This window comes from Lepisma saccharinum, chromosome 13 (genome assembly GCF_977018435.1).
Source record: "Lepisma saccharinum chromosome 13, izLepSacc3.1, whole genome shotgun sequence".
In the NCBI taxonomy this organism is placed as follows: domain Eukaryota; kingdom Metazoa; phylum Arthropoda; class Insecta; order Zygentoma; family Lepismatidae; genus Lepisma; species Lepisma saccharinum.
In genome coordinates, this window is record NC_139241.1 from 81,794,013 (window position 1) to 81,821,265 (window position 27,253).

Here is a 27,253-nt window from a genome sequence, read left to right on the forward strand (position 1 = left end):
GATGGTGACCTGTCGAATACTCCTGCTGGCCGCGGCGCTGGCGGTTGCTGCCCGGGCGGGGGACCTGGAAGGTAGCGGCGATGGAGATGGTGAGGAGAGGACGCCCGTCACCTACGAAGGGACGCAGGTGCTAAGGGTCTTTGCCGTCACGGAGGAGCAGAAAAAGGCCATGGTCAAACTGGAGGAACAGGGTGGTAAGCAATTCACTTTTTTTTTTGGGTAGAGGGGGCAGTTATCGCACAAAACTCCAGCAACCTTCGTGTTCTTACGTCAGCGCGGAATTTCTTCTTTGTTATGTTTGTTAGATTTAGTTCTCTTAGCATAATTGATTGATTGATTTGTTTGATTTTACTTCGCTTATTGCCTCTGCGAGGATGAGCATGAATGGTGGTATGATGAAGTTGATTGATTGATTGGGTTGATGTTTTAAGTGCACTTTAGTAAAGCTAGTCGGGACTGGACATGCAGTTTAGAGTGTGATCCGAACCACTATGTGCCTCCACCGGGAATCGAACCCGGGACCCCTTCATTACAAGGCTATGACGTTAGCACTGCGCCACACGCGAGGCCAAATATGATGAAATTGATGAAGGGACACTGATGAAGAACATCTCTCTGTCATCTCTCCTAATTTATTCTCTCTTTTTATCCTCAATCCCCCTTTTTCGCTCTCTTTCCCTATCTCTCTTACCTCGAGTAACCCTTTCAACCTGCACCTCCCAGGTTTTCCCTCAGGTACCACAATGGTGAGAAACTGATTGAAACAGGATCTCCAGTTAAAGTCCACTTTATGCCCAAATAGGCTAATCGGTACTGGAGTGAGATTCGAACTGGTGAAGTGTTTAGAACTTATTTAGAAGTTGCCGTTCTATTCTACCATTAAATCTGCTAGGCTGTTCGAAAAAATTGCACTTAGGTCAAAAAATTCAATTTTACAGTAGATATGATGTTCAGTGATGAATTTAGGGGTTGGCCCGGATAGATAATCCCTTCCGGAAGTTAAAAAGCCCCCCCCCAAATGTCACTAACCAGACAGAGTATTCGATTTGGACAGTAGCTAAGAAATCTGGCAACCATGTTCACTTTAGCTTTCTTTTATTAGCTTTTATTTAACGTAGAACGTATTTTTCTCTGTATTTTCATCGTATTAATAAGCACTGATTCAATTATCTTTATAATTAAAAGTCAAGATAATGAACGAATTTAAATTATCGCCCGTTTTGTTAACTGCTAAATTAAGAAATAGAATGTATCAGGATAGTCTATGCTTCAGGCTTGTGTGAAGGTGTCAACTGAGGGAGACGGGGAATCTACAGAAAGTTTCATTGATGACGTCACCCACAGATATGCTGTAGAAAGTCTAGACGCTTTAGTTTGCTGTAAACATGAATTATTTCATGCTATAATATGATTTTATTCATTCTTATAATCTCAATCTTAAAATGATAGTTGTCGGACCCTGTGGCCGAGTGGTGGCTCTATATAAGGAAACTTGTGAGTACTATTTGTCGAACATCAGTGTATAACATCTCTGTAGATATTCTGTTATATCCAGCTTTTGCCTATTACCCAATAACAAAACGTAAAAGTGTACAATGGCTCTTAGGACACTATGCCTATTTCCTATCGACATATCGGCAACCAGATTTTAATATACAATTTGTAAATTACCTCCATCAAGAATCCCACAGAATACCTCACTGTAAAAGAAATAGATTATATGCCAATTTTCTTACTGTAATGTTTACTGCCCAATGAGTTGAAATGTATAGTTACTAATATTATGTAATAATAAAAAAAAGTGGTTAGCACATCGCGCTGCGACGCCAAAGGTCCCGGGTTCGAATCCCGCTCGGGTTTGGTTGTTTGTGAATGTCCATTCATCAATTTCATCATTTCATCACTCATCCCCATCTTCGCAAATTAGCCAAGAGGCACAAGACGCGAAGTAAAATAAACTAAATCAATCATTAAAAATGATAGTTAATGAAACCTAATTACACTTAATTTAAATAAACGTACATATCAGAAGTAATGTGCATTTTCAATATTAGTGTTGTTTTTATTTGATGCCTATGACAACCCACCTTGAAGTTGGATGTCCTCTTGGAGGAAAGTGTCTGTATGCAACACTGTTTCTGTTTATTCTTTGAATAGCAAGCTTTACAGAAATGGTATACATGTTGGAATCTCTACACACGCCCAATATAAAGATGTGCTGATAATATGTTATCATCAGTGTATTTTTTATTTTATTATATTATGTACTGATAATATTTTCTTTAATTGATTCAGTGACGCTTAATTGATAGCAACAAAAAATTGCAATTTGTGACTTTTCCCGAATACAGAAACTAGACGCAGCTTTTTGTTCTTTCTTCTTCTTCTTTAAAACCGTGCATGGGCATTTTTATACGGTAGTTGGATGTCATCGGAAAATGACTGCCTATTTCTCTAGTAATTTTTTTTACAGTACGCAGAGGGATCGAATCGAATCCGGAGTTTCTTCAAATACAAAAAAAAAAAAAAACTGATTCATTTGAAATTAACAGAACACATTTAGTTAAAGAAAATATTTGGAAGCTTTTACTAAATTGCTTGTTAACTTTAAGCAAATATGCAAGATTACTGACATTTTTTTAATTTTTTTTTCTGGCGAATAATCAATTGTTTGTCGTCTCTACGTTGAGTACAAGGCGACAACGTTATCGCTATGCCACCAGAGGAGCCAAGATCTCCCTTGTGGCAATCATACGGCCTACTGGGTACTAGCAGCTCTTTCAAAATCCATGTCTACAATCAGTAGCGCCAGCTTTTGAAAAACATTGGATGGACTAAACTCTAAGATCTTTTTTTTTTTAATTTTATGCAATAACATGTGTCATAAGTAGGCCTGAAGATTTGCTCTAAATTCTTTTTTTATTCCTTGGCCAGAAAATGTAGGCGTTTACGTTTGAAAACAGTTTTAAGCCATTTCTGTGAGGAATACATGAATTTTGTGGTGATTGTTTTTGCACTCGGGCGAGGCCCAGCACTTTCAGTGGCCCCGTGCCAGATAAAAATAATTATTTGTTCAAGGTTTAGAAGACGCTGGATCTTCCAATTAAGCAATTTATCAGTTTTTTTCTGACTACATAGCTTGTTTTGACACACTCAAAAATATTCAAAATTACTGAAATCATATTCTAAAGTCGTGTTCAAATATTTCAATCAAAAACAGTTTTTATTCACGATCCATTTATTTATAGGATCAAATCATGAAGGAAAAATATTATTTCATATGAAACATTGTAGTATTTGACTCATAAGTGTCTATTTAGAAAATAACTGTGATTTGATAACCTAATCCGGGAAAATGATGAAAAACCTGCCGATGCTTACCAATTGTAATACCTATTTTTATTTTTGGCGCTTTTTGCTTGCCTACTTTGAGTTTTTTTTATATACCGATCCTCATCCTGATTATAAGCCCCTATCCTCCCATACTTTCCTAACAACAATATGACCACGGATTGTGCACTGAAAAGTATCGTATTGGAGATATAACGAATTATTGTGAAATATTTTGACAACAGTAGTCAGTAATTCGGTAACGCGTCTGAATACCATGCTAAAGGTCCTGGGTTCGAGCCCCGGCCGGTTCAAATCGGGCAACTTTTCTAGCGGCCCCGGCGCCCACCCAGCGTCGAATGTCATGGGTACCTGGGGGGAAACCCTGGTGACTAAAGGCGGTCAGGGACGTAATGCTGATCACATCACCCCCACTCACGACCGGATCAAGAAAGTGTGGGGCGTTACCCCCACACCCCCTATACGCCTTCATGGCATGGTGCCAAGCACAGGGGAGCGCTTTACTTTTTTATAGTCAGTAATTAATTTGTGATTTTTTAAAGCAAGGGGACTTTATTTGCAAACAAAATATAATAACAGTCAAATTATTTCGTCCCCACGGACTAGCGTACGCAGAAGGGAGACTGATGGAGCAGCACACTTTCCCGAAATTTTTAGAAAATCAAAATTTTGAAATGAACTCACGAAAAATCAATTCTAACTGAAAACCGAAACCCCGCCTTAAAATGACTCCCGATTACATTTTTTTTGTCTTTGAACAACTTTTAAGACGAAGATTGAACATGGTAATTATGAAATATTTTATTGTGTCTCCCCTCCCCCCAGAATGCAGCTATTAAATATTCGCACCTTTACAATTGCAGACCCCTCTGAAAAAAGAATCTCGCATGCGCCTGTGGGCCCACATAAGTTGGCGGATAGCAGTTTCTTCTCGCAAGGGAAGCTTACAGGCGAACGGTTCTATTGGACGTGCATTGAAACTCAAGCAGATCATTTCTCGAGCCGTGTCATAATTTCTGATTCTCGTTTGACCCCAAATGTCCAATGCGGAACCTAGTTTCGTTACAATCAGGGAAGTCAACCGTTACAAAGCCAGGTATCGTCAGCTGCATCTGAATGTTCTGTCTCTGAACTTATCATCCATCATTGACAACCTAACCTTGCTCAGCCGGTATTTTCCACTGCTTTGAACTTGACCTTGTAGGTGGCGTGCTTTTTCCTTTTCAATTTTTCTTTCCTCTATTTTTTTTATTGTTATAAATAATTACCGCTAGGCCGGGGTTTCATGACGCACGTAAGGAAGTTCGACTGGTTTATTTGATGCTCGTCATGTCAGGTACCCGTTATGTTCGTATATATGGTTGTCATATTGTCAGAAGTGAAAAATATGTTCGAGGTATGTTTTTAAATCTGCTTTATGAACAGATGGCCGAACTCCGTGGCGGAATTGATTTACACAGAGCGCTACGAAGCCAAGGGTCCATGGGTTCGTATCTCTGTCTGGGCATGGTTGTCCTTTCTGAGTGTTCCTTCATCATATCATCACTCATTTCAAATTTGCGGTTAGGCAAAAGTGGTAGAAAGGAGAAGTAAAATAAAGCAAATCAATCAATTTATGCACAGATAAGCTAATCGTGACTCCCGAGCCTCTGTGAAATGTGGATCCATCGAAAATCGAACCCGGGACTCCTTGATTACAAAACGACGACGTTACACTATTTTTTTCATAATAGGAAAACTCCTTAGCTGAAGTTTCCCCTGACAATCTCTTTCTCGGTTTTAATATGTCAGTTTTACTCAATTTTCTATTTTCTCATTGAGGACAAACACAAATATCCATGTGCCCATATCTGTGACGGAGTGGTTAGCAAACAACGCGCTACGACGCCAAGGGTGCAGGGTTCGAATCCCGGTTTGGGCATGGGTGTTCTTTGTGATCGTCCCTTCATCATATCATTAATCATTCAAAACAAACATCCAGGGATTTGAACCGGGGATCCTTGGCGTTGTAGCGTACTCGGCTACAGCCCGATTGCGCACACTTTTTCGGTTTTGTCAGTGGTATCTGATAAGCCGTTGACAAGCTGTCACAATGTACAGGATTGCACACAAGAAAATGAGGCTATGTTGTCAGATGTAAAATGTTCTCAAGCCGTTCTCACTTCTGTTGTGTTTGTTTCTGTGTGTGTGTGCAGTCATTAACTTAACCTAACTTTTGAGTTTGAGTAAATTGATAAGAAAATTGTACCTTGAAAACATCAATAGTGACTTACTGAATTATGTATCTTGACTTGCTACATGTACTGGTGAAATTATATTTTTTTATTTAATCCTTAAGAGATTTACTATTTTATTTCTAATTTCTCTCTCTCTCTTCTTGTCTAAAGAAAAAACAGTTTTGTGCACAGACTTTAAAGCTATCAAAGTGGCAACGTTCGATCAAAATCTGTGCGCAAAACCAGGCCCGTGGCCAAAATTGGTCTCCAGGGGGGCTCACAGGTTATTAGGGGGAGTTTTGTAAATCAAGTCCATTTTTCAAAAGTTTAACAATGTTAAATGAAGGTAAATTTAGGATATTTAGAAATATCACACAAATACTACATTTTTCTATATCATTTAAAATATCACTTGAAGTGTTAATTGGCTGCTACTGAAATCATCCCTTACTACACATTCCATACTACGTTTGATGATACAGATCTTTATATTACACAGAAAAAGATGGACAATATTCAATCATAGGGTCTACTATACATTCCACTCCCCGGCCGAAACAATAGAACTCCCCTTCGTTCCCAAAACTTGGGAGCTGTTAAACTTTGAAGTAGATGTGGAGGGAATTGGCATAATGACATCAAAGGCACAGATTTCTGTATAACTGGGAGTTTGCAACAGGGGCAACGAAGGTACAGATAAAGAAGCTCCCCTGTGAAGGAAGTTTCTGAAGTCTAGAGAAGAGAATCTCCTAAATACACTTCTTCTTATAAATAAGATGAACGAATGTAATAGCTGCTGTTCATGCTCCCTGAATTTATCCTTCACCAAAGTTGTGAGCAAAATAATATCTGCTGTCTACATTTTCACTTTTCACTGCAAACAAATTACACAAAATAGTTTTACCTAATGCCAAGGGGGCTGACGGTAGTTCAAGTGGGGAGCCCCCCTGGCCCCTGCCTGGCTACGGGCCTGCGCAAAACAGGTGAGTAAGATTTGTGCGCAATTCTGGATCTAAAGTGTGCGCAATTCGGTAGCGGCGGCGTACTCTGTTAACCACTCCACTCCGGACGTCAACATTACGCTATCGGGGGCAGACCGTGTGAAAATATGTTGAAATTCGCTTAACCTTCCCAGTAAAATACGAAAAATTACACTCCGTGGACAGTATCGTAATCCTACAGAAAACGCCAAACTGTTTAGGTATACGATGCATTCGTAAATCTCCCGTCCTCCCCAAAGGCTCTAGAAATCCAGTAGTTCATTACACTAATAGGACAAAAACCTACCTTTGAAGCACGGAAGAGTCGTAACAGTGATGGGTTGTGTTTTTCTTTATTTATCTACTTGTTTTCCTACCACTTATGGCTAATCGCGGCGATGATGATGATGAACGTTTCGGTGAAATTGATGACACTCATGAATATCATTTTGCGGAGCATAAGTCGAACCCGGATGCCTTCAATGGCTATTCCGTTAATCGGCCACTTGAGCATCGAGAGAGTTTCGTGTTACTAAGACCTATGCACTAAGCTCAAGTGAACCAGGAGGGAGACAATTAATTAATTATTTATGCCCGACCCTGTGGCCGAGTGGTTAGCACATCGCGCTGCGACGCCAAGGGTCCCGGGTTCGAATCCCGGTCGGGTTTGGTTGTTTGTGAATGTCCATTCATCAATTTCATCATTTCATCACTCATCCCCATCTTCGCAAATTAGCCAAGAGGCACAAAACGCGAAGTAAAATAAACTAAATCAATCAATCAATCAATCAATCAATTAATTATTTATAAAAATGTTTTCACAGTGATGTACGCGTAAGATGAAAAAATAACAGGGACAGATTTTTGATCCGAAAAAAATATTTTAGTTATCAATTTCATACTTTCTAAGATATTTTTAAAATAATTCTCCCATTTTCCCGCTCATGCATTTGGGTAGGCTGCAGCCTCGTCAGTCCCCCCTCCTGCCAACACCACACAATTCGATACGCCCTTGTCAGTGCCGCAGAATCCCTTTTAAGGGGTATAGCATGCTGATACTATTATAATCTAAAGCCACATCAGTGGCGACTCCTGGCTTTTCTTAGGTGTAGGACGTTATGATCAACAGACCAAAAGAGAGAACAAAGAAAATACTTTGAAAATGTGTTCAATTAAACACGTATCACTTGTACTGCCCACTGCATTTAGAATGTTAGCTGCAACCCTGTACCCAAGGGGGCCATGGCCCTCTAACAATAAAATATTTACATGCGAACCTAAAAATACATACGAAAATATAACATTGACAATTTTTAACATTATGAAAGAATTTCTGTCTTTCTCTTGCGTAAACGAATGGGTTGTTTGTGGAGATAGGCAAGCTCCAGAAGTCTGCAGTCTGCAATATTTGGTCGTTTTAATTTTTTATCAATTGATGGGAGGCTACCAGACGTCCCGATACCCGATTTAAATTCATTACAAGAATCATTGCTAATACGTAGGCCTAAATCATTTAATTTATAAATATATTATTTTCTAAATATAGAATTATCGTGCCTGTTCAATGGGTCGGTAAAAGAAAATTAAAGGAAATTTAAAAATATGACAATTTGCGGAATACAGTAGTACTATTCTAATACTTCCGAGAATTGAGTGTAAACAAGAAGCACCAAATGGTACTCTGTGTGACAGCCTTGCTCTGTAAGCGATTGCGTTGCTGCTTGTTTGTCTGGTTGGGAAAGGGAGGGGGGGTCTATGGGGAGTTTTAATTTTTTCCCAACTCTGCAATGTCCAACTGCTATACTACCATAGCGTCGTTGTCGCATCTAATACTCCACCAGTATTTAGAATCTTCCCCCACTAAAAGAATAAACAAATCCTGAGTATGGGCAGTTTGTAAAAATTCACAGACCGCGCCACTTGTTTCGATAACAACCTCGAACTTTTGAGTGAACCAAGCTGATTCAACCACAGATATTAGCCCCGTGTAGTTAACTGCACGTTTTGACCTGCTTAGACTCTCTTTGCACCGAAGCGTCTAGTTGGTTGCACGGTGCAACACCGAGTCGTCTCGTTCGTTGATTTCAAGTCAAGTAGTGTATTTGGTGTCTGCACCATCTGCACTACCTTTCGGACCGGTGCAAGTGTGGTGTATGGTCACGTGGTACATGCTAACTAATCAAATGACCGTTTAAAGCAGCAGACAGGCATTTGTTGAATCTTCTGAACTTCAACACCGCTTTACGTCTACTTGGTTGAACATCATTGCCTTGCACCACCCTAACATTGGATACACCTGCACTGCACCGAGTGTCAAAAAGTGCAGCCAACTATTATGTATATGCGTATAATTGAGGTTCGACGTTCGTGGGGTCCTCCCTGTCTATTGTCGTATGTACTATTGAGGACAGCGTTGCCAACCTCCTGATAAGAAGAATTACTGCTTCAACTCTTAAATTATGCTAAATGCAACTAATTATGTAGGTTTTATTTGTGACCTCCAACTTTCTACCAATTTCCTTTCATAACATGTTCATTTCCTAATCGGGGAGTATAAAGAAAAGATTAAAACAAGAGGATGGACTGATATATGATTGTAAAACCTTGTCTTTAGTCTGCATACTTTCTCTTGTTTGGAACAAGCCCACTAAAGAAGTACAAATGAGATATAAAATATCTTTCCTCAAAGAGTCTTCCCTTGAATTAAATGTATCTGTCTCCCAAAGATGCGCGTTTAGAGCACTTTGCCAAACACAGGGTTCCGGATGCCAGCGAAGTTCAAATTATGCTAGGTTTAGAACAATAATCCAGGGTTGGCATCACTGAATGTAGGAAGCCCTTGATGCTTCCTCGCTTGCCATTTAACTGAGCAACCCCCCTCTCTTCCACACCCTTCGCCCATCCGGCTGTAGGTGGAAGATCAAGGTTCCTCAGCAGCAGGAACAACTGTCGTCTTTGGGCGGCAGATGGAGTGACAGCGAAACAGTAGCAAACCTAGTAAAATGTATGCATATTGCGCTCTAAATAACGTGCATTAAACTACTAAAAAAGTCGAAAACTGGGTGTAAATGAACTGCAGGAAGTTCCTCACTTCCTACACCCATTGCATTGTAGATAAAGGGTGCAACCTAACGAGTTAGAATAAGCACTATATAGTGACTGAAGAAGCTACGGCCGGCCATGTTTTATAAGATAAATTGAAGCCTGCCAGTGCACAGTGGTCCAGATGCATTGTGAAACGTGGCCAATTCATTTTTTTCTGTCTGTGACCTCTGAATGATGATTTGTTGTTGTTGTTGATTGTCATTTTAGGAAAAGAAAACAATATTGAACAATTTTATATTATTAATGCCAGTTGCGCTTACATTATTCTAAATACACAGTATACACGTTGATACACAGTATTTACGATTTCAGTCTGATAAGTCGGTATCAACACCAATCAGCATCTGGAGGGGAGGTCTAGCGTCTCTATTTGAAGTGCTTTTCTCTGCTCTGGGACATTGGTTGCTAGATTATGGGGATGTTCAGGTCAGAGGTAACGAGGAGCCAGAGCAGTACATCCACCATTATATTTTCCCAAGAGCTGATCCGAGAATGGTGTTCCCAATTTTGCTTTATATGCCTGCTTCGGGCCTCTCGCGTGTCTTCCGGCGTTTGTTCCATTGGTAGAAGGGCAGACGACTTGCCTCTGGACAAGTGTCTTGTGCACTGAATCTAGCATGTACACTCTGTAGAATCTGGAGCGAGCGAACGAAAACAAGTCTCTGCACAAGTAGTGACTCAAGAATGCTCAATCAATGAACTTGTGAACAGGAAAGTAAGTGCAGCTACCAGCCGTTTGCAGCAGTTTACACTGTTTTGCTCTGCACAGTCGCTTTCTCTCCTTATCTTTCATTATTCATGGCCTTGCCCTACAGATTCCTCAGAGTATGGAACCAAGATTGGAGTAAGGGGTACAGCTAAGTTGCCTTCTTGGTCCATGTCTCAAATTTCTCTATGTCCAGTCCACAAGATAGTGGACTGGACATAGCAGGAGGTCTTGGTCCCACTTCTCGCTGTCCTCAGCTCATCTACAATGATGCCTAATTCCTTCTGAAGATCTTCTTACATCTTTCGCTTCCTGGTTTTCATCAATTTCTTGTTTGTCTCTTCATGCACTCACCATTCTTTGGTTTTGATGCAGTATGCCACATGGAGCATCCACTCCAGTGCTTGAAGTGGTGCATGCAGGGGATGCTATCTCCCAAGTTAAGAAAATTTTCACAAAGCATCCCCTCCACCTACTGCATTGGCTCCATGTTTTTTCATACAAGCATCCTGTACCTATCCCTCAAACTAGGATATATGTGACCCTCTCTGCCTTCTGATGCTGAAGACAAAAGTATATTTCCAACTCAGTTCTTCATGCTGTGTGATGCTACAATATCACAATGTCAATAAGATGACTGACATAACTTTACCGAACTCAGATTTCTTAATAGCAACTTCTTTGCATAATTTATATTATGAACACCACATGGTGTAAGGAACAGCGAACAGTAAAAGACTAAAAAATGGTGTAAGGAAGGTGTTTCTGATTTGAGCAACCTAATTAAAAAACCTATAAAAACGCCAGTCTTCTAAATAACATTTGTTGCATAGTGAGTCACTTCACTTGCTAGGAAAAACACTCATAGATCATGCTTTATCTGTAGCTACACAGCTTCAGGCAATAAAACACAATGAGATCATATTTTCAAACAGACAATAATTATGGTGGCTCATTCAATTGGTAATCAATTCAAGCAAACAGGAGCTAGGCTTCCATTAGACTTTACATTTACCTACTAAAACACTAAACCACTATTTTAAATAGCTATATTTTATAAATGTATATAAATATAATATAAATATAAACAAGTTTTGTTCTTTCAATTACCAAAATATTTTTTCTGCATGTTACTTTCATGTTGCTGCATATAATTATTTTAATAATTTTGTTACATGACTTCAGGCAGTAAAACATGTCATTTCTTTTTTTTTTCCTACAGAAGTTGACATGTGGAGTTCACCAAGCAACAATAGGTCAACAGTTGATATTATGGTAAAGCCAGAGTATGCAGAAAAAGTCAAGGACTATTTATTTGAGGTGAATGTAGCCTATGATACAATGATTGAAAACTTACAAGAAGCAATAGACAAAGAAAATCCAACTTTGTCAGAGGATGAATTGAGCGACTTGGAAGGACGCAATGGTATTTATTTCAATATCTTCATTATTGTAAATTTTAGTTCAGTAGATATTAGTACTATTTAGAGCAGATGTATACTTCAATATTAAGCTATACTTCTGAAACTTGATAAAGGTATATAAAAATAACTTCAACTACATGTGTCCTTTATCTTGATTAATTGTTGCAAAATATTATGAGGAGAGGAATAATATTAAAGTGAAAATGTAAATTTGATCTTCAATACATCATACACTGAAATATTTTCTTATACTATTGATCAATATTTAGATTATAAACTCTAAACTCTGTACCAGCTAACAGTAGATCAGGTGAACAAGAACAAGTCTCTGCGGAAGTAGTGATGCGAGACTGCTCCACCAATGACCAGTGAAAGAAACGGGATTGTGTAATGGGCAACGGGAGTTACCCGAGTTCCTCCTTCATTCTGTAAGCGTGGCAAATGGACCATATTTTTGTCTCCAAGTCCGTACGATTGGTTTAGGAATTTCTTAGGGAAATATTAGGGATAAAACTGCAAGAACAAATTTTGACAAGCTGTGCATTTAGCGTACATGCACGGTCAGAACCATACGGTTCACAAAACTTGATTTTCCTCCTCCTCTTCTGCCAATATGCACGGCCCTGTTCTACAGTTAGCTGGGACAGAGTATAATGCTGGAACCTCTGGTTTGCCGTGTATGTAATATTACGTATTTAAAGTGTTTGACACATCTGTATTGAATGTATTGATTTTAATATCCTTAGACCAATTTTTCATCTTTCCGACTCCTTGTCTTCCTGGCAGATGATGATTTTTTTTTTCAGAAAATAATGTTTTTAGTTTTTAAGGAGCATGGACATTTTATGCTGTCTCTGAGAAAGATTTTAATGTGCTATGTAGGGATTTTACTTCAGGAGATTTTTCCTCGTAATACTCTGAAGGGCACAAAATGGCCATGTGTGCAGAAGCACCCAAAAATTTCAATTCATTCATTCATTCTAATCATTACCAAGGATATGCAAGGCGTATCTCTTGTAAATTCAGCATTGTTGGAAACTGGTTGGTTAATTTTCCTACCAAATATCAAAAAGCTGATTTTGTTGACACATATGGTAGTTAATAATACTCATAGCTTACACTAGCACAATATTTGTTTTGTTGGCACAGTCAAGGTTCTGTAAAATGGTTTAAGCTTCTTAGTACTATACACGAATTAGAAATTTACTTAATAAGTTCCACTCTCAAGGCAGATATTATTGTGAATGTCATCATAACAACAGCTTCATTCTGTATAAAAAAGCTGTTAAGTTCAGGAATGGTTGGGTGGGTTTTTGCACTATTGTTTGCCCAATAATGGGTTGGTTTGGAGATGGATGGTAAAGTGGACATCGCCTTGTAAGGCTCTGGGGGTTGAGAGACATTACATGGGTTGCCTAGCTCAATTTACCAAGCCTCCCAAGTATAGAGATACTCGCTTCATATTTTCAGTTTATTTGTACATTTAATATACAGGGTGGCTCAATAAGTCACTTAACACCCCCAGTACAAGGCCACTGCGGCATGGGACGTGAAAATGGCGATGACCAATCGTTATCAGGCCAAGGGGAAACCACATTGACGCCACCCACACGGTCGGCGGCCATCTTGATGTCCGCCATCTTGAATTCAACTTCAGAATTTTAAATGGGAAGGGGGTCGTGCAACATATCAAAATGGGCTAGAATTTCACGAGAAATACAATGGTGAAGGTTTTTTCGACGTATCTTTAACCAGTAAAAAGTTATGACTGAATTCTTGTACCAATTTGCTCCTTTTCGAGGTGTTAGAAAAATGCCTTAAAATTTGTTTAGCGCATCGGTAATGCATCGAGATCAAAGTGACGTCTAGGGAGAGAAGTTCGCATGCCATTGCACAAGATTTTAATCGGATACATCCATGAAGAGCTGCACATTATGAATGGTTGTAGCGAACAATTTACAGTGTGACGCTTCCATTGAATTAAAAGTCCTTCACAGTGACAAGGCTAATGTTTACGTTCATAAGGAAGTTCATAAACAGAATATGCGACCCTTGTCATCTGATAACTAACTTTGGACAAAAACAGGTTCATAACGTTCCCATAAGTGTTCTGGTGTTCTTCCCCATTGAAAAAACTCTGTCAAAAGTACCTTCTTCCATAAGCAAGGATGAAAAAACTGTTTATTTAACAAATCCAAGTATCCCTAAGCATTTAAGGTTCCGTTGATGGAAAATTGACTAACCAATCGTGTTCCACACAGCACGCCACACCATTAACTTACCAACACTAACCATTCAGCTTTGATCTGTCGAAAATGGGTTATCAGATAAAAAGCATCGAATATTCTGTTTATGAACTTCCTTATGAACGTAAACATTAGCCTTGTCACTGTGAAGGACTTTTAATTCAATGGAAGCGTCACACTGTAAATTGTTCGCGACAACCATTCATAATGTGCAGCTCTTCATGGATGTATCCGATTAAAATCTTGTGCAATGGCATGCGAACTTCTCTCCCTAGACGTCACTTTGATCTCGATGCATTACCGATGCGCTAAACAAATTTTAAGGCATTTTTCTAACACCTCAAAAAGGAGCAAATTGGTACAAGAATTCAGTCATAACTTTTTACTGGTTAAAGATACGTCGAAAAAACCTTCACCATTGCATTTCTCGTGAAATTCTAGCCCATTTTGATATGTTGCACGACCCCCTTCCCATTTAAAATTCTGAAGTTGAATTCAAGATGGCGGACATCAAGATGGCCGCCGACCGTGTGGGTGGCGTCAATGTGGTTCCCCCTTGGCCAGGCAATGATTGGTCATCGCCATTTTCACATTCCATGCTGCAGTGGCTTTGTACTGGGGGTGTTAAGTGACTTATTGAGCCACCCTGTATATACAAGGACTATTCTAAGTTCTAAAGTACAGTAGAGCGTCGATTATCCGAACGTCGGTCAACCGAACGACCGCTTAACCGAACTGTGTACTCGCTCAATTTCAGATATCTGTAATGAAAAAAGTACGTTAATTTTGTGTACTGTGTGTATTGTTCATGCAAAATGCGTATGTAATATGTACATGTTTTTGTTTAATAAACTGTACCACATACTATATATTCCTACTAAAGTTGCCTTGGTACGTTACTTTGTAATACATACTTAAAGAGATGCCTGTTTTTATGAATAAATTTACTGTACAGTACTTCTTTTTGGCAAATAAACATGTACAGTTCGATTATCCGAACAAACCAGTTTTCCGAACACCCATGTCCCCCAATTACTTCGGATAATCGACGCTCTACTGTACCTAAATAATCCTAAGAGTAACTGTTGTGAAACATGTAAGGCTCATATTTGAAGTGTGATTTGCTCAGACACACAGCCAGCGTATTTCTATGATGGGCAGCAATTTCCCTTCACAGGCATCCTGTTTTCCAAGATGGGAGGAAAAGGGGGGGGGGGGGGTTGTAGCAAATGTCTTCCTGTCTCTTTTATTTAACAGTGACCTTATCAAAGTCATTCAGTTATGTCTAAGTCCACTTACTCATTTTTGCCCACATTGGGTTATCACTGTATACCATATTTGGTTCTTGAGCAATTATCATATTTGGTAACCAGATGATTGACTATATCTCTCTTTCAAGAGATCCTTGAACACAAGTGTTGTTTACCACTTGTGTAATAGTTCATCCTTTTATGGTTTTGCTTTTATGGTTGTATGGAAAAGAGACTTGGACAATGACAGAGAGAGAGAGTGAGAGGGAGAGGGAGGCAAAAAAAAAAAGATGCAGGCAGTGCAGATGAAATTTTAAAGGAGAAAATGGGGGAAGACTGGAAGGGATAGAATAAGGAATGAGGAGATCCGACAGACAGTGTTGAAGCTTCAGGACAGGATAGATCAGACACAGATGAGATGGTTCGGACACATGAAGAGGATGGATGCAGAAAGACTGCTTACAATGCACAAGGAGTGGGAATAAGGCCAAAGGGGAGACCAAGATGTCAGTGGAAAGAGCAGATAGTGGAGAGTGTTAGGAGAAGAGGACAAGATTGGAATACCGTGGCAAGAGAGGAGTGGTGGAAGACCAGAAGAAAATGGAGTGGCTTGACTTATATGCCGACCCAGCCAGAGGCAGAAAACTGCAAAGTATGATGATGGTTTAACCACTTCTCTCTCTTCAAACTTTCGCTTTTAGTCAATGGTCTGAAGTTAATCTGTTTGCTCATCCCTCTGATTGATTTGCAAAGAGACAGCAATGGTGTCCTCTGATGAGGATGACAAAAAGGGTTTCCAGTTGATATCAGGGCTGTTAAGAGCTCAGAGAATTCAGTAAAGCATTTATCACATAAATGGTTTATTGTAAGGGTGGTTGGTAAGATTCATCCATTACAACCTAGAATTTACGAAGCATTGGCACAAAAAGATAAATATGAATATCCAAATATTGGATCTACCTTTTTGTGTTACCCATGTATTGCCTATTTCATGTCGCATCTTTTGGGGGGAAAATTGCGATCTCAGTAAATGAGTAATTTACATCCACTTAGCTCCATGAGTATTCCAAAGTATGTTCAAATCTCTTTCAACATTTGTTTAATTCTAGTTTACAGTTAATTTTCTGTTGATTCTAAAAGAAATACTTTTAATACATGTGCACACGAATCCTCAGAGTAATTGTAGGATATTTTGTAAGAAAGAGGTGGAAACATTTGATAAATGTGTGCATACTTACTCCAAAGTCAATGCTTATAAAATTAATGTGAAATATTTGAGAATACAGGAACTACTTATATTTTGGCATTCTTTATTGACTAACAGTTTGTCATCTGCATAAAATACCCTAAAGTTGTCAGTTCTATTACATCTATTTTATATTCTAGATCAACTACCTTTCTCCTGGAAAGATACTTGATCTAGAAATCATATGTGCATGATGAAATATTTCTTTCTTATAGATGGATTATGGTAGGTAGTGCTTTCTAATTTCAGAAAACAGGTCATTGTCCAAGAGAAGCTTACACATGAACCGGTACAATAGTATCTGGCATTGCTGCCCAGCTGGTGAGGCTGCATCAAAGCAGGATGGTTTCATGAGTAGCAGGTGCAAGCAAATAGCTGTGTCAGAAATTTTGGTACATTTATATTACATTTATGTATGTTGCGTAAGTGAAAAACATGTGTGTTAACAAATTCATATGTAATGTGTTCCAGTAACCGTTTCTGTACTGTTTATTTGCTTGCTCTGTTTGTTTATGCTTCATCCTGCTACTCATCCTTGAAAATGTGTGTGCATTTTGTTTTCTTCATCCTTTTTTGATTGACACAGATTTGATTGATATGCCATTCTAATTTGACACTTGCATGGCTTGCTACGTGTGGAATGCAATACTTAGAGTACTTAACACTGTGAAGCCTTGTTTCCATGTTAATAAAACATTAAAATACTGACCAAGGCAGACTTTTATAGTATAAAAATATACATAAAAGCGTAATGTTTTCACCCTCTAACAAGGTCTTCTTCAGATGAAACTTCACAACAACAAATAAAGTTTCATCTGAAGAAGACTGTTAGAGAGTGGAAACATTATGTTTTTATGTATATTTTTATACTATAAGAGTTTACCTTCGTCAGCATTTTAATGTTTTATTACAGTACTTAGGTGTCAAATGTATAGAATGTGCATGTTGCCAGCTAAATACGGTTTTGTCATGTTTCCACCTTTTACCAGAAATGAGTTGATGATATAATAGTGTTCCGTAATGTTAATACATCACATTCGGAATGGACGTATCTGCATGTTAAGTGATATGAATTATCAACATTAATAAAATGTTTGCACATATCATTTAGTGTATTCAAAGGCCACATACGTCCAACTTTAATCAGCTCTCCTCCTGAAGCATTAGAACAGATGGACATACGACAAAATAGTATTCAGTCAGCATTGTATTGAATGTACATTTATCCTATCCTCCATCTGAAGTGAAGTGGAACTGTTTCTGTTCTTGGTATGGTGGAATATATTCTGATAAAAGAAATGACAAATAATGAAATAATGCAAATACACGTCACCTTAATTCAGTTGGAAGGGGATAATTGAAAATGCTGCTTGTAGCTTGATGAATAAAATTTAAAGTTCAATTGTAAAGTTGAAAAACATTACATGTGATCATAAAAGTCACCATAAGAAAGTGAGTGGCGAGGCAGGAGAGGCTGAATACGTGGGTGCTTTTGTTTAATATGGTTATATAGATCTTAGTGTTTAAGGATAAACACACAATATTTTCTGTTGCTTACAGCTATTGTTTAGTGGAAACTGTTAGTTGGAGGGTGTTTGCTTAAGAATAAGGCAGAAATGGGTAGAGGAGATAGTTCATGAATAGCTCAAAATTGCAAAAGAGACACTTTACACAAACGTTTTTATCGAAGTGAGGGGGATGGTATCCCCTCCAGCAAAATGTGTGTTAACAAATTTGTATGTAATGTGTTACAACAACCGTTTCTGTACTGTTCATTTGCTTGCTCTTTTTATGCTGGTATCCCCTCCAGCTGTCTTATTATCACCATGCTAAACCATAGTAGCATCTCCCAGCTAACTCCAAGCCTCACACAAATTTTTCTGATTGCAATTAGAACACTCAAAATCATGCAAGAAATCTCCCACTTTCACTTTCTCCCACTACCATTTCTGTTAGCTTATAGCTCTAACTTCATGAATAACTCAAAAATTGAAATCTTTCATCTAGCTTTCAAAGTTAGCTACTCTCAGCTGGTGCTGAAGTATTATGTTGCCAAATTTATGAAGCAGTCAATTAACAAGTTGTAAAATGAATGAATGAATTGTTTTATTTTACTTTACTTTTCTGCTAGTTTTGGTTAATTGTGAGAATTAGTAGAAAGGCAATAAGATGAAATTGACGAAGGGACATTCACAAACATACAAGTATATGGGCAACACGACTTGAGCCCTCACTGACTGAGAGTCCAGATGTCAGAGCCTCCCTAGTCTGCAAACTGCAGCCCACGGAGGTTGGAAGTGAGGTTGACATTTGGGTGCCTAGATAGGGCCACCCCTTACACCCCAAGTTACAAAATAGACGTCATTTTGTAAATCATTGTATGCACTGTTAGAAATGTGTAAACTTTTTTATTAGTACCAGGTAGAATTTTATTTTGGGAGGGGGGCTCATCCGTTATCAGCAGCCGCAATCTAAAGGTGAAAGAGTGCAGAGTAGAAGCCCTGAAGGTGAATTTCTCAGTATATTACAACTTATTATACAAGATGTTCAATCCTGCTAAAAAAGTAAAATGAATTAACACTATACACTATTTAAATTAGATATTTGTAGGATTTTTTTAGGGGGTTCAGCTCCCCGAGCTCTACCTCTGGCCATGTGATTGGTTGGTACTCTCCAAACAGATAGCTACTACCTCTTGAGTAATTAATGATTTGGATTTCTTCCCTTACAATTGAAATGATATTTAATAATAATTTTCACACTACGTTTCCTAGGGAGCTAAGGGGCACCCCATACTTCAGGGCCCCTGCACCATGGAGTCTGGAGGGCCCCTATCACCTCCACTGAAAGCATGTGTATGGAAGTGTAATATGTTAAATTTCCATTATGTGTGTGGTTTCATGAAATGGTTGCTGTGGTAAAAGGATATTATCTTTTTTCTTTCTTTTCTTAGTAGACTTCACGTGCATTATATGTTTTCTTCTTTATTGGTTAGGGTTGTAATTGAAAAAAAAAAATTCTATACCAATTTTAAATTTTCCTCTAGGTCACAGACTGACTTGGGAGTCTTACCATCGCATGCATGATCATCATGGGTATATGGACTACCTTGAAAAATCGTATCCTGAGTCCTGCAGTGTCATGACGATTGGTGCTTCGCGTGAAGGACGACCAATCAAAGTGCTGAAAATATCAGATGGGAATCCAGGAAATCCTGCCATATGGATTGATGGAGGTAAAAATATATGTTTATATTATCTTAACCCTTCATTGCCCATACTTGGAAAAATCACACCAACAGTCATGCTGTATTTGTGAGATAACAAGTACAGCTTTACTAACATGTTAATGATTACTTTTTAATTTTAACTTTATTTTATTTCATACTCTGTTCCAGGAATCTCTGTAGCTAGCAAATGAAAACAAGTCTCTGTGCTAGTGGTGATTCGAGAGAACTCAACCAATGAACTTGTGAGAGGGAAAGAGAGCAATGCACACTGCTCTGCTCATACAACCCGCTTCCTTCTCTTTTCTTCCATTTTGTGCAGCCTTCTCCACAGATTCTTGGGACAGGGTATACTGCATTCATATATATAATGATTCTTAAACATCTTAGAAACATTTCTTTGGCACTTCATATGATATTTATTGTCACCTTGCAAACATTTATTCATGTGTGTTACGCTGCTGTTCACCACATTTCTTATTACATTCCACTTCAGTCTCTGAAATCACTTTCTCCTACATTATCACAATGCTGCCACATCCTTCAGAAAAAATTAATATGCTGACCAAGGCAATAATTTATTTTATTAAAAACATAAACTAAACGTAACGTTTCAACCTTCTAGCAAGGTCTTCTTCAGACTCTGTATCAAAAACTTTTGTACTTGATACAGAGTCTGAAGAAGACCTTGCTAGAAGGTTGAAACGTTACGTTTAGTTTATGTTTTAAATAAAATAAATTACTGCCTTGGTCAGCATATTTATTTTTTCATAATCATGGAAACAAGGCTTAATGGTGTTACACATCCTTCATCACTGACATCATCGTCTTCATTGCATTCACCATCACTCCTGCAGAGCATGAAACAAATGAGTTCAGTGTCTTTTACGGAGAAGTTGAAACCTGGCTGGTGGAGAACACTTATTCAAATCATGTCTTCAGGAAAGCTACAGTTCCTGCTTTCCAACTGTATTTGCTGTATCCATCAAGAAGTTTTAGTTATAAAGAAGGCATTAAATGTAAATTTCAAATTTACAGCCTATAGGATATTTTTTTTTTGTTCATACTCAAAGAATGCAGCAGCCAAAATTAGTCATGTGAGAACCAGACATATGTAAATCCAATTTATCAAATATACAGGAAATAATGTAAATAAAAATCAGTAAATTGGAGATACGTGACTCCACTTTACTGCTAAAGATTAGAGGTGGAAATATGTTGATCTGACTCCAGAGGAGATGCATTAAACAAAACCGAAAATTGCATTTTTGGAGTTACGTTCCTCTGGTTCTTATAAGATGTATTCTTTTCAATTATAATACAGTGTGGGAAATAACCTTTTGCTAGGGGTCCACAGTAACAACAATTAAGAAATTATGATAATAACAAATGTTTACTACGACAATTGTGGTTACAAAAACAAAATTAAAAGTTAGTATGTCCGCCGTTTGCTTCTCTCACAGCACGAAGACGATCAGAGTAGGAGCTCAGAAGATTCGCAAACAAGTCTGTATTCCATTCCATGTCACGGAGGACTTGTTTCAGATTTGCAAGGAGTGTTGTCCGGGAATAGCGGTCCGGTCTGCATTCCACTATCATCAAGGACTCAACTGAATCCTTCAGAATAGCTCCAAAGTGTTCCGCTGCATTCAGGTCCGGTGATGCACCTGGCCATTCAGAACTGCTGAAGAAGTCAATGCCACTTTGCCGAAGAAGGTCTTGGGTAGCATTTGCCTTGAAGCAAGGTGCTTTGTTGTGAAGGAAGCAGAACTCTGTTGCATCCAGGGTATTGTTGGGATCCTTGAGGAACGGAATAACCTTGGCAGTCAAGATTTCTTCCCTGATGCGATTGATGAATGCTGCTCCACCTTCCATTGCTTCTCGAAACGCATTGGCTCTTATCCGATCGACAACTCGCTGCTCCTCACTGTCACACAATAGATTCGCCATCTTGGAATTTATTCCTGAAACGCAGAAAAAAACCTACTTTAACACACCACATTTCAAATGACTCCATGTTAACACAGTTTTCCTGCAAACTCCTAGCAAAAGGTTATTTCCCACCCTTACAGCATGTATTATAATAGAGTAAATAAGTTATCAGGTTTATTGTTAAAAAAATTATCTGAAATACAACAATGAGGTTTGTTGTATAACAGTGAAAAAATATCCAAGTTTTGTTTTCATGTGCAAGACTTTTGAAAACAGTCATTGTGGAGCTGGCATAGTGTTAAAGAAAATGGCAATTTTCACAGGTCTGGAAAAAGCAGACTGTCTTTGAAAGTTAAAGTTCAATGAAACTAAGTCCGCAACAACCATACAGTGATGGTTCTGTACTACATACAAGAAGCTGGCACCAACAAGAAAATCAATTTACCAGTGACACAAATGTTTCGTTGAAACTGATTGTTTGTGTGCGAAGAAACACACAGGAAGACCACTTGGAAAATGTCGATTGTCCACAAAAATCAAGAAGGCGAGCAAGCAGATAATTGTGTGATGCTTCTTATTCCACAGTTTGGAGATTGTTACACAAGAAAAGTGTGTCAAGAACTCAAATTTTGATGGGATGTGTGTCGCATAATGGTGGAAGCCACATTGAATATTTGTAGACATTTGTAGCCATTTATAGAAACATGAAGTGTTACTGATTGATACATAACAAATATTATTTTTGTATAGTTTAGTCAAAATAAATTCTTACACCCGCTACTTGCTGATAGTTATATTCCTTAATTGTATTATATTAACAGTGTTCATGTATTTCAATTAGGTATACATGCTCGAGAGTGGATTTCTCCAGCAACCGTCTCATACATTGCTCAGGAACTGTCCGAAAATCAAGAGAAGAATAGAGCAATGTTAGATGGAATAGATTACTACATACTTCCGATCCTTAACCCTGATGGCTACGAATACTCTCACACCCAGGAACGCATGTGGAGAAAAAATAGAGCAAAAACATCAAGCTGGCTACGCTGCATGGGCGTAGATCTGAACAGGAATTTTGGGTACCACTGGGGAGAGGCTGGTTCCAGCAATCAGCCTTGCAGTGAAATATACAGAGGAACCAAAGCTTTCTCCGAGCCTGAATCTCAAGCAGTTAGAGATTTTGTTACAGCTCGTTCTGGCAAAATTAAGGTAAATTGAATTTATTGTAAGCATGTCTACAACAATTATTTTCCAGTACAATAAAAATAAGTTTGGGGATCCATTTTTAAACCTTCTAAAAACCTTCAAAACAACATGTATACACCAAACTTGACAAATTTGCAGTGATTAATGTCAATGCATTGCAATTGAGAGTTCAAATAATGAAACTATTCAAGGTATAAGGCAGGGGTTTTCAAACTTTTTGCTGTCGTGGTTCCCCTTTGCTGCCAAAATCTACATGCACCTCACCTCAATAGATAAACTTACATGTGTTCAGTGGCGTGCCCAGGTTTTCGAAAGGGAGGGGTTATGTACACTTTTTCTGATAGTCAGCCCTCATTTCGCCATCTTTTCTACCTTTGATGTTCTTTTTTTAGGAGTACTGAGCCAAAGGGAGGGGTAATCCCCCCCCCCCCCCCGACCATGCCACTGCATGTGATGTGACCAACACAAAATCTCTTCATGAGTTTCATTACTGTTGGTACACAGTGGCGTGCACAAAGGCGGGGGGGGGGGGGGTTTGAAGGTTATAACTTGCCTCCTTTGGCCTAGTATTCCTAAAAGAAAGAATGTAAAAAGCAGCAAAATATGGCATAATGAGGTCTGACTAATAAAGAAAGTATACATACCCCCCCCAGCCCCCCCTTTTGAAAATCCTGGACACACCACTGTTGGTACACATACGAGTAATGAAAATGTAATATATGATTAATATAGATGGTGTACGATGTTTTAATGTCAGCAATAATTCATGAGATAAACAGGCTAAATACAGACAATAAGAAAAGCTGCTAGATGTTTAAAACAGGCATTGTTTCTTCTAACAACATGTTCAATGTACGAACAACCACCAATACTTTCATATTTAATCCTTAGCTTTTAAAGCAGCAACTTTCTTTCGAAGGTTGACACCTGGTTTGATAAGTGCACAATTCCCTTGTATAGTTACAAGCACTTCTGGGTTGTAACACTCCCTTTGATTTTCAGTGGGATCATTACAACTCAGAAGTTCCGTGACTGTAATTCAGAGAGATATATTCAGATCATCCAGTTTGTGTGAAATATCAGAAAAGTATGCCAATTTCTGTACAAAAGGTTCTATCAGTGAAGTTTTCTACAAGGTACGAGTACAATGATTCCTGTCTTAGTTCAATAACACAGGAGATGACATTGCCGATGGACAAACAACGTGAGTTGCAATAATACAGAAGAAGATATTGATATTTTTTGATTCACCCATTTTAAACTTTCAGCAAGAATAAATATTTTTTTCAGAAGTTCTCGCACCTCCCCTGCGAAACCTTGGCTCCTCCACAGATGTATAATGTAGATTCAATATGTTTATTTTAAAAATAGGCATTGTTTTTTTATTGTTTTTTTATTGCTATACTTACGCTACTTTTGTTGTCCTTTCAGGCCTACCTTACATTCCACAGTTATGGCCAATATGTCTTGTACCCATGGGGATATGCCAACAAGGTACCTCCTGATCATACTGATTTGCAGAATGTCGGCAGATTAATGGCACAGTCCATTCGAGCAGCTGGCGGACCAGGATTCACCGTTGGATCTTCAGCGCAAACACTCTATGCTGCTGCAGGTAATCTATATTCCATTAAACCTATATATAGAGACGAATTGCTAGCCACTCAGCTGGCCAAGGCACTTCGTTGACTTTTGATGGTGCCACAGAAAGGTCCCAAGATTGTGTACTGACCTGGGCATTGGTGTTCATTGTGGGTGTTTCTTCATCAGTTGTCAGGGGTCCCGGGTTCGAATCCTGGTCTGGGCATTGATGTTTGTGAGTGTCCATTCATCAGTTTCATCATATCATCACTCATCCCTATTCGCAAATTAGCCAAATGTGACACAAAAAGAGAAGTCAAATAAACCAAATCAATCAATCAATCTTCATCAGTTGTAGCGATTAGCCAAAGATGGCAAAAAATCAATGTTAAATAACAAAAGTAATTTACTGACACTGGCAGCATATACCAATAATAACCCTTGGCACAACAGTCCATTGAAGACCCGGGCCTATCTACCCACTGCCAGTTGGTAATGTGTGGTCAGCATGACACCCCCTTCCCCCCTTCAGTGGTTGTTGTAGGTTTTCAGGGCCAGGTTACGCTACTCATTCATAGCTCCTCAATTTCCTCATGATGGTGGGTGGCCACCAGTCCCATACACTGGCTGAAATCTCAAGAGAAAAGTTGTTTTGCTTCCCCCAGGAGACTCGAACCTGCGTGCGCCCTCTAGCCAGAGCCCAAAGCATGATGCTTTAGACTGCATGGTCACAGTGCGGGTCACTGACAGCACATATGATTCATGAAAGTAACTAAACATTTAGTCATTTACTTGCTGTGGCATGCATTAAGCAATAGAAGTTCAGATCTGCAAATCTCTGAAATTCTTTTAATTAATGGCCTCTGTAAAAATTTACTTAGTTTATGACAAAACTTTTAAGTCCATATTCAGTGAATGTCATTTTTCCAGCAGTCGAGCAGATTTCAAACCTTTATATTATGGTAACACTGTTAAGCCTTGTTTCCGTGTTAATAAACCATTAAAATTCTGACCAAGGCAAAATTTATTGTATAAAAAATATACACTAAAAACGAAACGTTTCCACCCTCTAACATAGTCTTTTTCAGACGAAGATTCACAATAAATTTGTGTTTTACTTTGTGTCATGTTCTCAGACTTATCTTATTCTGTCAGTAAATGAGCAAATACAATAAGTTATATTACAAACAAAAGTAGATTAACACACAGCAATAATAATAATAACCCATGGCACTACAGCGTTGAAAGGGCCTTGTACTATCTCCTGACTGCCAGTCTCCCTCCCACAATCCTACCTAGAGGTGTGGAGATCTTCAACCAGTAATGTGGTGATGTGGGGTCAGCATGTCAAACCCTCAGGTGTTGTGCGGCAACTTATCTGAAAGTACAAAATCTAAAAAAAAAACTAAAAAAAACCAGATTTTATCATGTCCATACTCCACTAATTTGTAGAAAATTATTTATGTATTTACTTAATTTTAGATAACTCAGACATACTACTTGACCTCCACTTCTTGAATAGTTAAGATCTTCTCTCCACTCTTTTGGTAAACAAGGGATGGAACTCTCGTAATGCCGAATCTATTTGAATAACCGTATCTGTCGCATAAAATTATGCAACATGTTGACTCCTCCGTGACTGGGTTACGCTACTCACTCATAGCTCCCTAATTTCCACACAATGGTGGGTTGCCACCGGTACTATACACAGGCTGAGAACCCAGAGACTGAACACAGGCAGACTCAAAACCATACCATCCTGCAGTCGGAGTCGAAAGCACAGCACCTTAGACTGCACGGTCATGGAGGAGAACAGGTTAACACATAGTTTGTTTATTTATTTTTCCCATACACCCTTGATTAAAAGGACATGGGAAATGTCAAGCTACAGAAGTATATACTTATTACATCATTAAAACAAGAATAAAAATCCACATTGTTTATTACATTGGAATTTTGAGCAGGAGGCAGTTATGTGCCTTTTTCTTGGGAGTTATATGTGAAGTGTATGCAGATTGAGCATGTCAATTGTTCATGTTTCTAAGATACATTGTCATCTTCAGTGAATTCTGTGAGACTGTAAGGAGGTTTCTCTGTCAATAGTTTTTTGTTGTTTGCATTTGTTTATTTTGGGGAGTTGTTTTATGTTATGAGGCAACTTGCTGTAGTATTCATTGGTGATTGTTTTTAGGTAGTTCCACTGTCAATTAAAAATACAAAGAAAATAACAGTAAAGACTCTGGTCACTGTCACCCTTGCATCCATTTTTGTAACAGTACAGGGTAAACACTCCTGAGTCTAATAAAGTAAGAAGATCATATGAAAATTTAATTTAAATGTCTAATTTTTCATTATTTTTACAGGTGGCTCTGATGACTGGGCAAAAGGTTCTGGAAGGATAAAATATACATACACAATAGAACTTCGAGATACCGGTAACCATGGATTTGCTTTACCTGCTTCTTACATTAAACCCAGTGGCAGGGAAGGACTCGCAGCTGTTAAGACAATTGCTGCAATTGTTAAGCAGCAGCGTAGTGAATCACTTCCATCCAAAAACAATGCTACAAATACTCTTTAACATTGGAAATAACATATATCTTTATGTTTTGTATATTTATTTTTATATTTAAAATATACAGTCATTAAATCATTATTTTCTGTTAACAAATAGGTATTTGTTCCTGGTTACACTACTTGTTAGTATTCTTTTTGTCAGTAGACATATCGAGCCTATCTTTTCAAGCCTATCTTATCTCCATTAAGATGTGAAATTGAACATTC

The 27,253-nt window shown here is 38.5% G+C and overlaps 1 protein-coding gene across 1 annotated transcript; it reads left to right on the forward strand.

The window, feature by feature from the left end:
- Positions 1 to 27,125, forward strand: LOC145997463 (carboxypeptidase B-like). Its single transcript, XM_083134540.1, has 6 exons — positions 1 to 194; positions 11,581 to 11,784; positions 19,571 to 19,759; positions 22,524 to 22,891; positions 24,320 to 24,503; positions 26,833 to 27,125. Exons 1-6 carry the CDS (start codon positions 2 to 4, stop codon positions 27,048 to 27,050), a joined length of 1,356 nt encoding a protein of 451 aa, XP_082990666.1. The 5' UTR covers position 1; the 3' UTR covers positions 27,051 to 27,125.
- The last annotated feature ends 128 nt before the right edge of the window (positions 27,126 to 27,253 follow it).

Coding starts and splice junctions, on each gene's coding strand:
- LOC145997463 (XM_083134540.1), top strand. CDS start 2: ATGGTGACCTGTCGAATACTCCTGCTGGCCGCGGCGCTGGCGGTTGCT. Junction 195..11,580: donor CAAACTGGAGGAACAGGGTG/GTAAGCAATTCA, acceptor TTTTTCCTACAG/AAGTTGACATGTGGAGTTCA. Junction 24,504..26,832: donor AACACTCTATGCTGCTGCAG/GTAATCTATATT, acceptor TTATTTTTACAG/GTGGCTCTGATGACTGGGCA.